The sequence below is a fragment of the Conger conger genome, chromosome 15, assembly GCF_963514075.1.
Source record: "Conger conger chromosome 15, fConCon1.1, whole genome shotgun sequence".
NCBI lineage: Eukaryota > Metazoa > Chordata > Actinopteri > Anguilliformes > Congridae > Conger > Conger conger.
Window position 1 is genome coordinate 16,580,860 of NC_083774.1, and position 13,613 is coordinate 16,594,472.

Consider the following 13,613-nt stretch of genomic DNA (forward strand, 5'->3'; position numbering starts at 1 on the left):
CGGATGGTGCAGTGGGTAGCACTGCCGCCTCACAGCAAGGAGGTCCTGGGTTCGAATCCCCGTCAGCCGGTGCCTCTCTGTGTGGAGTTTGCATGTTCTCCCCGTGTTTGCGTGGGTTTCCTCCCACAGTCCAAAGACATGCAGGTTAGGCTGATTGGAGAGTCTAAATGGCTCATAGGTATGAGTGTGAGTGAATGGTGTGTGTGCCCTGTGATGGACTGGCAACCTGTCCAGGGTGTATTCCTGCCTTTCGCCCAATGTATGCTGGGATAGGCTCCAGCCCCCCTGCGACCCTGTTCAGGATAAGCGGATTAGGATAATGAATGAATGAATATAATCATATATAATTCACAACAAAAATATGTTCAGTGACAAGTGTTTATTGCAAAAATATAATTGTGACACAATGATTAGATGCAATCTCTTGACATTCAACTCCACTTCTTCTGTAGAAGCACAGCACAAGTTTTTACATTTAAGTCTTTGTGGAGTATAGTAACATATGGCACTTATAGAATATCCTTAGAATGTGAAAGGCAATAGTTTCATAATGTACACAAATATATTTTTTACATTCTTAACACCAAGGGGGTGGGGTGGGGTGGGGGTGGGGGGTTCAAATAAATATGATTGAATAAAAGTGAGGGGAAAGGAAACCTAAAAGCCCTATTACTCACTATTAGCCCTACCCTATTACTCACTATCTCACAATCCTTTAAAAGTGTCCACATGTGCATATAACACATTCCCTCACCTAGTGTTGAAACTGTGACAAAGATGATTCGAAACTTCTATCTTAAAAAGCAAACTCAACAGTTTTCATCAACCTGTAACTTGGCTTACTGCACTACACAAAATACATTTGTAAAACAATCTTTAAAACTATGGTCAGATTTGGAGAGATGAAAGACTGCTCTCTGGAATAAGTCTGCTCATTATCATAACTTGATAATTGCAATTAGTGGTGGCACAGTGCCATGGTAAGTAATCAGTTATTGTGGCTGCAAACATATGAATACACTGGTGATGTCTTATCTCTTACTATGCCTTTTATAATTAAGCTTTTATAATTAAGCTATTTTCTGTTCTGACTAAATATCAGATCTTCGACCAATGACCATTGTATATAATAAACATAATATTTTTCTAAGAGACCAGAAGGTTGGACTTTGATATTTTATGTATTCAAGCTGTAGTTCAGAAGAAAATGAACTCACTTTAAAGTGTGCAACACAATATGCATGAAAAACAAACAAGACCATAGTTAATATATTTGACATCAAGAGAGTGTTTTGGCATTAATGCAGTGTTGGAAACAAACCAGTACACGTGACAGTAATAGTAAGATCATGTCCACAGCTTTCCAATCTATAGACATAGTACTGGGATTAATTATAGAACAAGACACAAATATACATTGGAAACAAACACAAAAAACAAATTCTCACCCCATGAAACACATGGATATTACCACATATAAGAGCCCTAGGTTATAATAACCTCGGAAAAGACACCAATGACATATACACCCTAAATATAATACAATCTGAAAAATGAGGCCAAGATGACAGATAATCACTGCTGAATTATTTGGCACTATGTCTCACGTGTTATTATTAAGAAGTTGGCAGTTCTTCATCAAATAAAGTGTGTGTCAAGCCACTTGAAAACAGCAATAAACCATGTATTGCAAGATGAGGACAGATGCAGTTTCCTACCGAAATGGTTAAAGTGTGCACAATGAACACAACACTACGATGGCACCGACTTCAGCTTTTTTGAAATTCAGAGGACAGTAACACATTTCTAAAGTTTTCTACTCTGCGCATTTGGTGATGTTTTTCTTAACGGATTGTTGTTGATAAAGGCACTTCATCCAGCTCCGTACCTGGATTATAAATACCATTAAACATAATTACTAAAAGTAAAATTACAAATACAGTTCACCCACATTATTTCACAAAAAGCTTTTCCTGAAGCATTGATATAAACTGCGGTAGCAGTCAGTTGTCAGGCAGCAGTGTAAAAGTGAAAATATGTTCATTGCAAAACAAAAAAACTGCTCCGGCTGGATACAAATCACACAGTACCACATTTGGTAAACAGTTTGTGGAACATTTTAAGGGTGAGGCAACAGGTGGAACTTGTTGTAAAAAAAAGCAGTTTGGTGGCTTCCACGTTAACAACCGCACTTGCTCTTCTGTGGGCTGGCCTCCTCAGCCATTTTCTCATTGCCGTTGTGCCCGTTGGACCGCAGCGTGCTGTCTGGCATCCAGGACTTGTCCACGCATCGCTCCATCCTCTTCATGATGAGGTCCAGTAGGACCTCCACCGCCTCGCTTACGTTATGGCCATCCGCTGCACTTGTCTCGAAGTACGGGACTCTGCAAGGGAAGAGACCAACCTCACGATTTGAAATGAACTGGTCACATAAATAACGTTTTATTTCCTCTTGTAAAAGGGGGATGTTTGTCTTAGTTGTTTGCTGAAGAATGTCTCAGTGTTACTGTAGGATGTTACAGTAACTCACAACATGCACCCACCAATCTGCTGGACACTATTTCTATAAATTATACCCAACACAGATATACAGATATTGTATGTTTACCCTTTCAAATCCACCGGCTAAGACAATAAGACCTTTCATTTTTTCAGAAGGATAATTTTACCCTGGGAAATGCTTCTTAAAAGAGGGAACTACCAGATCAAAATCTCAATGAATGTGCTGCTAACAGTAATCACTTTGATTTTGATCAAAGAATCTTGCTGAATTTATATTCGGGTTAATAAAAATAGAGCATTAATACCTTTGCCTTCATTACACAAGCTGTTCACTACAATATTACAATCTGAGAAATTCTGATATCTGCAATACGATATCTGAGAGGTAATAAGCTACTCAGTGGAGTAACTATTTTGGTCAATCTAATGCTGTACTTTTGACTTGGACTTCTGAATTGAGGATAATCTACAACAGAATCATAATGTAATTAGGTTTCTAAATATTCCACAATACTCATACAAAGGAGAAAGGAGTAGTCACACGTGTACCACACCCACAGATTCAAGTGCATTCAGTAAATGCTTCATTTGTTTTAGTAATACAGTCCATTATCTACAATGTAGGTCGTTGAGAGGTGGAACCTTGGGTTTGGCTCGCGTTTCTGAACATGTAGCTAGATCTGAAAGATGAGTCACTCCAAGACAGGACCCCTCAATACAAGTGGTCCTTTCAGCATACAACAAGTTCATAAAAAGTCTTCTGTATCAAGAGACTTCAGCAAGATAACGACCTATATCAAATTTGACAAAAAATGTGAAACACCTGGGATGATTTATGGACCCATGTTCCTATGTCATGATCAATGATTTTAGTTATTTTTATGATCAGTGTTTTTTATTAAACTTATTATTACAGATTATAGATTTAACAACAATCTTGCAAAATGGTCAAACTGAATGGATGCAAGTAAGTGTCATTTAAATAAAAAAATCTGTACATTTAGAAAATGTTGGAATTCATTTGCAATATACAGTGAGTTCCATAATGTTTGGATCTGTACTCCAAATTGTTGGTTTGTAATCAAACATGTGGTTAAAGTGCATACTCTCAGGTTTTATTAAAGCATACTTTGTTACATTTTGGTGATGTAGCAATTACAAAACCTTTTATACAGTACAGTACCCCTACTTTGGTATACCGTAACATTTGGGAAAAATGGCTTCACAGGTGTTTGTGATGAGTCAACTATGTCTTTATATCAAGAAAAACTATCTTTGTCCCAAATGTTAATCGCACCATTGTAACCAATGGTTTCGGTCTTAATTGTGGTAACACAATCAAGCCCTATAATATTTACACAGTCAGTGACTAATGTTCAGCAGCAGGACACACTACATGGATTAAAACATATTTGCTTTTCTTGAGATGACAGGTGAGCACACTTTACAGGAGTGAAGTTTGCCTGCCTCCTCCCTGAGCAAACACACCTCAAGCTGAGCACGGGCCCGTAAGTGGCGATCTCGGATCAGCACAAAATGGCGGCAATAAGAGGGTGTGTGCACTGATCCAGGATCAGTGGAGCTCTGTACATACCCGTACTTCTCCGCCAGGCCCCGGGCCTCCTCCTCCCTCACCGCCCTCTGGTCGTCCAGGTCAAACTTGTTCCCACAGAGCACTATGTCTGGATTCTCACAATAGGCATGCATCTGTAACTGGCCTGCAGGAGACCACCAGGAGGGAAAAGTCATCAAAAATCAGAAAGTTTCAATATTTGACTCACATTATATTCTGTAAGTGGACTTCATTTTCCGTCATTTGGACAAGAAATGTTGCGAGCACAGCTGGAAGGAGGCAGATAAAGCGGGGGAACAGGGACTCACTCATCCAGTTTCGGACATTGAGGAAGCTCTGTTCGTTAGTGAGATCGAACAGGAGGAGGAAACCCATGGCGTCTCGGAAAAAAGCTGTCGTCAAACTGCGAAACCTGAAATCGCAGAAACAAAATATCCTGCTTAGGCTCCAAAAAAGATGTTGAAAAGAGAAGAAATACAGTTCAGATTTTCAGTTAATAAACCAAAAAAAATCTGAACGATCAGAATTGGTTTCTCATCGCAGTATATAAGGGTGAATGTTGATATATGTCCTGTGTTCCTCACCTCTCCTGTCCCGCTGTGTCCCACAGCTGAAGGTGAATCCTCTGTCCTCGACCCAAGGTTCCCTCCGGACCATTGGATTTGTACATCTGCAAAGCACAGGAGGGACAACCTTAAAGACATACCGACTGATAGAGGCAAGGCAGATACAGCTGGTGTGTTGACTGAGATTCTCTCAGATTTGTCTGTTCCTCTTTAGACAAAGGTTAAAACGTCTTGACCAGTTTTACTGCAGGATTCCACCATGTGCCACGATGGCATGGGTGACCAAACAGCCATAAACAACGCCTCCATTCAGTTATGTGGACTTCAGTGTTTATCTTTTAGGAGTGATCTAAACTCAACAATGTATTAGTCATGCACAAGGAGTCCCACGAAATCCACGGACACCAGAAGCACTGAGATGTCTGTTAATATTTCACCCGTGGAGCCCAGCCTGCAGATCATATCTGAGCTTTTCCACCCTTACCTAGCTGCAGGGTACCCTGACTACTGGGAGCTCAGGGGTGAATCCCACACCGTTTATACACCATTTGCATGTATAAATAAGGAATGTCTTGCCTATAATGTTCAATGGAAAAATTTCAGCCGGGAGAATTTCAATATGCTTCTTGAGCTAACGAAATTGAGATGGAACTGACCCTGATCCTGGTATAAATATTAAAACACGACAGCACAATTTAAACTCCCTTTCTAGAATTTGAGCATTTAAAAGCAAAGTTATCTGGTATTAAACAAAATATGTTTTTTGCACATTGAAACTGATGTATATTCACCGTTGTCTGCTTTATTCTTTAAACTAGTTTCCATATTTAGTCCCACACACTCAGATTCCTATCAGCATAAGAGAATGGAATGGAATGAGGGGTGATTTTAACTCTGACTGCCATTTCCTTTCTGACCTCAGCGCATTTTGAGTGGACATTATGGTTAGCACCTGGAGAATACTGAAATTAACTCAGTTCTGCCATGAGCAGCAGAATTATACTGCAGGAGGCTGAGCAGAGAGATAAATCCCCAACCAGGGCACTTATTCTGCTCTTTCATGATACTGTGGTCATGAATAATACGCAAGAGTTCAATAATAACATAAGGAGCCCACCTATGGAGAAAGTTGAGTCTCACTGATACAGTAGTTTATTATCATAAAATAATGAGCATTTTTCAGATTTTATACATCATCACATACAATATCCAGAGTGACTCACAATGTAGGAGGAACCTTCATACATTCACCTGATTAATTTGAGCAATAGTGCCAGACCTTTCTAACCACATTCCTAGACCAGAAATTATTGATGAAACAGCATGAAATCACTAGAAATATCCACGCTAATCAAGAACCAATATACAAATACATATCGACTATAGCCATAATAAGCCCTAAGAAGGGAACCATAAAACCATATAAAACACCAAAATCAGTACAAAATGGTAGGAGAGTAGGGGGTGGGGATGGGAGGGAGACCAGGACATGGTGGGTCTCCAGTTTGTGTCAGAGGACAACTCCGCTGTCCTTTTGATCTGACCAAAAACATTGTGGGTAACAAGGAGCTTCCACTTGGATCAACTCACCAGTCTTTTTTCTCTGAAATCGATGCCCACTGTCGTGATGAACTTGGAGTTGAACTTGCTGTCCGTATACTGGTAGAGAAAACTGGTCTTTCCCACTCCAGAGTCGCCGAGGGCAAGGAACTTGATGAGGTAATCATAGTCCCCATCAGACATATTGAGCGACTATTTCTGACCTGCAAGCCAAGCACAAACAATACTGCATCCATAAAAGACCAGCTATGGAGAGATGGGTAAAGAGAAGCTCGGTACAACACAGGAAAGTAGCATAACTGTTTTAACCTGATCACAGCCGCACTAATGAAGGGATAGGGTACGGGACATCGGAGAAGGGCAAAAAGAACAAACCACAATGTGTGCCGCATACACTCTTTCATAACTGTTTTACCAGCAAACTGAATATTTCCAGTTACTGCAATGAGTTAGATTTCCCCATCAGGTAAGACCCACCACACACAATTATTCATTGCGGAACTTCCAGTTAATTCAGAAAAGCCACAGTCGCTTGTGTGTCGAATCACAAGCAGAATGCTCAATGAGTGTGCATGCGTGTGTGTTTGAAAGAGCTGGGGGGAAAAAAATTCAGTCGATTTCAACAAGATCTTAACGGCCCAGAGTTGTCCCCATCATGAGAAAAGTGGGGGAGGGACATAGTCATAACCCTACCTCATTTTAACTCACCACAACTAAAGAACTTGGGCTTAGACCTGAACCTATGGCAGGCACTTCCTGTTTTCACCGAGTAAGGTTTTCCATTTCATAATCTGGAATAACCCTCTCAAATTAACGATCCTTTTAGACAGAAAACTAACTAACAGTTCTGTGAGGAGTGTGTGGGTAAATAAACCGGGAAATCTATTTCGCTAATCCTGCAAAGCATTTAAATATTATGGATGAAAGCATTGTCAACACTGGCAGAGAAGATTTGTTTGGTACCATCAGTGTTGTTATCGCTTGCATGTTTCATAAACTATATTGCATGTTGAACTATATTGCTCTCTTACCTCCTTAATGAATTGACAATGTATACCCCAAGTGTGAATCCCCCTGCACTAGCATATTAGCCTACCAAGCAAACAAATGACGCAATGCAGTGTAAGTGAACTCTGAGGGTGTGTGTGTGTGTGTATGCGTGTGCATGCAGGTCTGTGTATGTTTAAATGGTTTCAGTAGGGAGAGCTCAGTTCAGCCAAACAAATAAAACATGGATATTTATCAAATGGCATTCATGGAAACTGGCTTGGGTTCCCACAGCGAAGCATGGAGGCCATCACATGACCACACCATGTGCAACATTCCTTCACTTTCACCAGCACTTAAGTCCCGACCCCGAGCATAAGGAGATTATTTTCTGGAGGAGAACCAAGTTCTGTGATAAACAGCAGCACCAACACCCCAATCCCTACACAGCACTGCTGGCCTTCCACAGAGAGAGGCGCTAGGCCTTCCTATTTGGCACATCACACATCGCGCTCAACAGAGACCCATTTCAGCTTTCTGCCTGCTGTCTGTCCCCAAAAATACAGTTTTCTTCATATGGACTAAGTGTGGGTGAGGGGTCTAAAGTGCAAAATCAGAATGAATTCTGCAGATCCTTATCTTGTACACGTCTGGTGTGTTGCATGGCCAAAGTGAAGTCTGCAGCCAAATGGGAGGCCAAAACAGCAAGCCTGGGGCTGCAATTGCATCTCCTCTTTGTTTTCACCACTCAAACTCTTAAATAAAAAGGGCAGCTGGTGTGCTGTCAGGGGCCGAGTATATTAAAGAGAGAAGTGCTCCTGCGTTTCTCTGTGTGGTCGAATCGGAAGCCTGCTGTTATCTCAGCCTCAGAAAGGAAACATGGCTGGCTCCGATCACACAGGCTCGTAGCTGGTCAGCATTAACCAAAGCCTTTGCATAAAAGACAGCAGAAGAACCACACAGTGTTTATGCAGAGCTACACATAGAATAGAGAAACCCACGCTACTGGGAACACAACGCCGGTCTTCCACTCTCGGTCACACAGACCTCACACTGCTGCTCTCGGTCACACAGAGCTCACACTGCTGCTCTCAGTCACACAGAGCTCACACTGCTGCTCTCAGTCACAGAGCTCACACTGCTGCTCTCAGTCACACAGAGCTCACACTGCTGCTCTCAGTCACACAGAGCTCACACTGCTGCTCTCAGTCACACAGAGCTCACACTGCTGCTCTCAGTCACACAGAGCTCACACTGCTGCTCTCAGTCACACAGAGCTCACACTGCTGCTCTCAGTCCTACAGAGCTCACACTGCTGATCAGGACTGCCCAGAGAGGAGCTCATTCAGTAGCACTGCATGTAGGTGGGAAACAAATGATGAAACAACACCACCACAACAGTGGAGAAGTTCTGGGGGAGACTTTACTTAAGTAACTAAATCCTGTTTTGATAGGATTGTGCTTTTGATGAATGCAAGCTGTTGTTTTGTCTCTGTCTCCAAAACTGCCCAATAAATATACACCCAGTAAATACACTGAGATCACTGTATTGCTACTTACTAGACTTATTGTTCTTCTGCTGTAATAGCTTATCCACCTCAAGGTTTAATGTGTTGCGTGTTCAGAGATGCCCTTCTGCATACCACTGTTGTGACATTTATTTAAATTACTGTCGCCTTCCCATCAGCTTGAACCAGCTTCAGGCCATTCTCCTCTAACCTCTCATTAACAAGGCGTTTCTGTCCAGATAACTAACTCTCACTGGATGCTATTTTTGTTTTTTGGCACCTGTCTCTGTAGAGAAACTCTAGAGAATGTTGTGCATTTAAATCCCAGGAGATCAGCAGTTTCTGAGATACTCAATCTAATTTGAAGTATTACACGGTCAAAGTAATTTAGATCACATTTCTTCCCCATTCTGATGTTTGTTCTGAGCAATAACTGAACCGCTAAAACAAGTCTGCATGCTTGCACTGAGGAGCAGGAGCTTAGACTACCACTGCAGAACACAGAAAATGACTCCTTCCACAGCAAATGACATGGAGTGTGGTTTGGAAGCTGTATGCTTACTCAATACTAAGGGAAATTCACTGACTGCTGAGACCCAGGGCAGGCTGCCTATGGCCACAAGTCACTCCTGATTATCTGTGAGAGTAAAATAAAAACATTTAAATCACTTTTTAATTCACTTTCCATGAACTGAAAGTGTGCAATATTAATGTGTTGGTCCTCCTCCCTTCCTCAAAGTTTTGCAATAATCTTCCACCCACATGTGTTGCAAGTGAGGAACAGACCACAGCTCGATATGTTATATGACTTTAGTCTAATTATTATTATCTGCAAAGCATCAGTGTCTTCATAAGCAAAGAAATTCTGCTGCATCACAAAAAGATATAGAAAGCAGATACTGCATCACAGTATTTCTAAAGGAAATTACACATTCTTCAACTTCAGACAAAACCAAAATTTGGTTTCAGAGAATACATAAATAGCTAATCTTAGCCGCATGTCTAATTTCGTTTTTCTCCAAGCACACCGAAACCAGCATCAGACATTTTTCAAAGGTTAACTGTTAAAGTTAACCCCTGAAAACCAATCAGCCATCATACTGAGCATGGAGCCTGAAAGGGGAAAGGAAACATTGAGGGCTTCCCAGGACTGGCACTAAAGGGCACTGGATCAGTCACAGGAATGTCCACTCCTCCCAGAAAGCTCACACTGCTCAGAGCTCACTGCATGGAATCTGATCACCAGCTCACGTAACTGGCCATAAGATGGTGGAGGGGTGTTGGCATTTCACGCCATCTTGGTCTGCTAATATTTTACTTGAAAATGATTAAATCTCCCATAGCTGTTTCAAAAAAAGAGAATCATCTGTTGGTCTCTCTTTCCTCATTCTTTCCTACAGAAAAAGTCCCCTTCCTTCGTTTTGATCCCTTTGTTTTAACCAAGAAATAATATTTAAAATAATAGCTGAAAATAACTATATTTGGTAAATGGAAGTTGAGTAATGGAAGTTAATGCAGAGTCTTCCATTTCCAATATGATCCACCATCATATCTTTTGGAAAGATGAAGTCACACAGTTTACACAGTTTTTGGATGATACACTCATTCTTCATATGCAACAATAATTTAAATATCTTTGTACAGTTCTTAGAGATGATTGTTAAAATGAATCTGGAGGAAGCAGCTCCACCTTCTCAAGATAATGCCAAATCTAACACCCCCTTTAGTAAAAGATTGTTACCTGGGCAAAATCAGAAGGGTAAAATGGACTTACAACAATCAAACTCTAATCTCTCTTCCCACTCAAATTATGTGCTTTGTCATTTCATTACCACCCTAATAAATTAATACATTATCCCAATACTAAAGCTGTCTCTGTCCCATTATTTTAAGCTAGGCAAAGTTGCAGTAGGCAAGGTGGCAGGCAAGCCAGAAAGACAGAACTTCTTCCTGCACATTGTTGCAAAGGCGAAATTGAAGTACCCAGCCTGGGCAGTGATCCAACTCTAAAGGAGAGCTCTGTGAAGGAGAAGGCGGATATGGAAATGGAAGGAACGTAAACAAGCCCTACTGCTCTGTGATAGGGTGGGGCTGCTCAGGCTCCACATATACAGTATATAGCTTGACCCAAGATACATTTATGGATTACTCAAACATGGACTGTATTGACCTACTGATTATGCTTTTTTCATCTAGCTGTCACGTGGCTTCAAAACACCAAGCATATTTGATTAATTAATACTGTATGTTCATTAATAGGAGATGTCTGTACAAACTTTAAACTGCCTAGCTTCACTTGTGACCAGCTGTCTCACATACTACTGAATTACATTCATTTGGGATGTTACAGTAGTTACAGTAGTTGTAAACATCGGATGGACACAGGAAACTGTACGAACATACAATTCCAATGTTCTCTTTTTTAGTATTTTCAAAGCTGATATCAGGCCAATGAAGCATTTCTAGAACAATATGGATGGGCGACACTGTGAACCATTTCATGTATGCTAAACAAGATTTATGGGAACAGTTCTGAGGATGACATGGAAATGTATTTCTTTATATTTGGTATCCAAGTGTGCACTTTATGAGATCAGAAGTTCAGCATAGATTCATATTTGAATAATTTGAAACAGTCTTACTCGGTGGTAGTGACACACACAATCAAAAATGCTAATGTCAGATAAGAAACCAGCTATGTTACAAGCAGTAGCAAATATGACACATGTAAACAGTAAATACTGAATTATGTTTGAAGTCAAAAGGTAAAACAAAAAAAGTTCCCATTAAATGAATAAGTATCTGGAGTAAAAAAAAAAGTAATTCGCAAAAGAACAATAACTTGCATTTAAAAAATCAGGGGGGAAATTGAATTGATTTACAGAGTCCTCTCTGAAGGAATTGCAAGCAGCAAAACAGACTTGTCTGTGAAAAAGCAGGATTTTCTCCAACAAGCACAGTTTGGTCCTGTAATACCCATCAGCTGTTCCTCATGTGACCACAGATATTTCACAAAGCAAAATTTCCTGTAAAATATGTCCCCCAAAATGCCAACTCCACACTGCTGACATTCAGGGAAGGACACTTTTTGAAACAAAGAGTATGGCTGGGTCATGAACGTTAAAAAAGTTATTCATTACAGTTTCTAATGTTGTTTGATAATTGCGTTAAGAAAGTGTTGAACCTGTTAAAGCAGTTAAATTATCTCTAATTGAGTTGGTTTAACTGATACATGTGCAAACAGCACACAATCCAAGATTATACTGTATACATTCTGTGTTTGCTTGAAACAAAAATAGCATTCTTACTCCATTATTTATTTAGTCTATTCTGTTTTATACATCTATTAATTTTTTTAATCAATTATTTATATTTTATCTTACTGTGATTAACTGTGAATGTATATGATCCAAGATCACACATGAAAAAGCAAGACTGAGCAAGACTGACAGCAGTTCACATGAGGTCAGAACCACTCATCTTAAAATGGCCTGTGCTACTACTTAAGGAACCCTGCAAATCTGATAAAATCTTTTGAAAGCCTCTTCCTTATTTTTAAACTCAGACTGGTCTACAATATTTCATGCTGGGCACACACAAATACATCTGCTGCCAAAACATTGTGGAACCATTGCAACAATAATAAAACGTCTCATCTGCACTACAATCAGTAACCACTATTCCCAGTAAAGTCATATTTAATGCTTAAGCTCAAATATAAATTGTGCTTGTTCTCCTGTTCTTTTTCCCTTTTTTGGATCAAATCAATATTGCATATTGCAAAATGGTTTAGGGGCTAGAAAATCATTATATTTAAGTGATTCTCGATAAATATTAACATGTCCTCAGTATTAATAATTGTACATAGATTCTGGTTAATCAAACTTAACTTAAGGCTTGCACAGTAGCCCACATATTGTGCTACTTAGCAAACACATGATAGGAAAAAAATACTGGGGAGGACTTGCTGAACCTGGATTTTCCACCTCTGCTGGCAGGAGTTCTGCGTTGTTGGATGGACAGGTAGGACCAGGTGGATTCCATAAAGAACAGTCACCCACCTTTGTCGTGTAGCTTCCAAGCTTTATATTTTATGCAACGCCAAAGTGAATAATAACGTTCGGACCGATGGGATGACAGGTTCCTCATAGCTTCAAAATCCCAGACTTTATAATGACGCATAGCCTACCATATGGTGCACTTGTAATCGTTGCCGATAGCCAAGAGGTGTTGCGATTATCGTTATTCATCTCCGTTAGTGATATTTCATTAACTAAATTAGGCCACGTATACAGTAATCTCGAAACGCGGGATTCGTCGGGTATAGAAATAATGCAATCGCGCAAACTTGAGCCAACAATCGCCTTAAGTCCTCTAGAAGTTCAAAACAAGATTCAATTATAGTTGATTTCACTTTGTCGCGGAAATTATTTTCGTAGAGCACACAAACAAGTTTCAAAATCAAATCCAGAAATAAAAAGTAGCCTAAATTCTTCCCAAACATGACCAAAACAATAAATGCACGCAAGAATTTAGCAAAATCCAACTTACCGGTCTCGTAAGGTTGTTCTCTGATACAGTGCGTCGCTGCACAATATGTTTCTGTGGAAAAGGTAAGAGGTAAAAATGATCTTACCTGCTACTTTGTTTCGCCGCGCAGTTCAATCAACTGTGCCTTCGGAGTTTTAATGTCGTGTAAAGTTATTATATATTTTTCACCAATGCAAAATTACTTCCCGTTTTACTGGAGAGCCCCTCCTTCGGTATACTAACCCAGGATGTTGAGACCTCCGTTGGAGTTCAGAGAACAGAAGCACCGCCCCAGCTGCGTGTTTCGTGGTCCTCCAGCTGTTCTTACAGGTGTTTATTCTTATGTGGAAGACGAATGCAAACATTAAACCATTGTTATTATGTTTG

At 40.2% G+C, this 13,613-nt stretch overlaps 1 protein-coding gene across 2 annotated transcripts; it reads right to left on the minus strand.

Annotated features, from left to right (window-relative positions):
* Window positions 1-364: 364 nt before the first annotated feature.
* LOC133112082 (ras-related protein Rab-27A) lies at window positions 365-13,533 on the minus strand. Of its 2 annotated transcripts, XM_061222769.1 has the most exons (7): window positions 13,470-13,533; window positions 13,248-13,298; window positions 6,232-6,404; window positions 4,660-4,745; window positions 4,384-4,487; window positions 4,097-4,220; window positions 365-2,384 (listed from the first exon to the last, which is right to left on the minus strand). In XM_061222769.1, the coding sequence occupies exons 3-7, from the start codon at window positions 6,382-6,384 to the stop codon at window positions 2,180-2,182; spliced, it is 672 nt and encodes a 223-aa protein (XP_061078753.1). In that variant the 5' UTR covers window positions 6,385-6,404; window positions 13,248-13,298; window positions 13,470-13,533; the 3' UTR covers window positions 365-2,179. The 2 variants fall into 2 exon arrangements, with proteins under 2 accessions (XP_061078753.1, XP_061078751.1); XM_061222767.1 differs by lacking the exon at window positions 13,248-13,298 and having other exon boundaries at window positions 13,333-13,489.
* Between the last annotated feature and the right edge of the window lie 80 nt (window positions 13,534-13,613).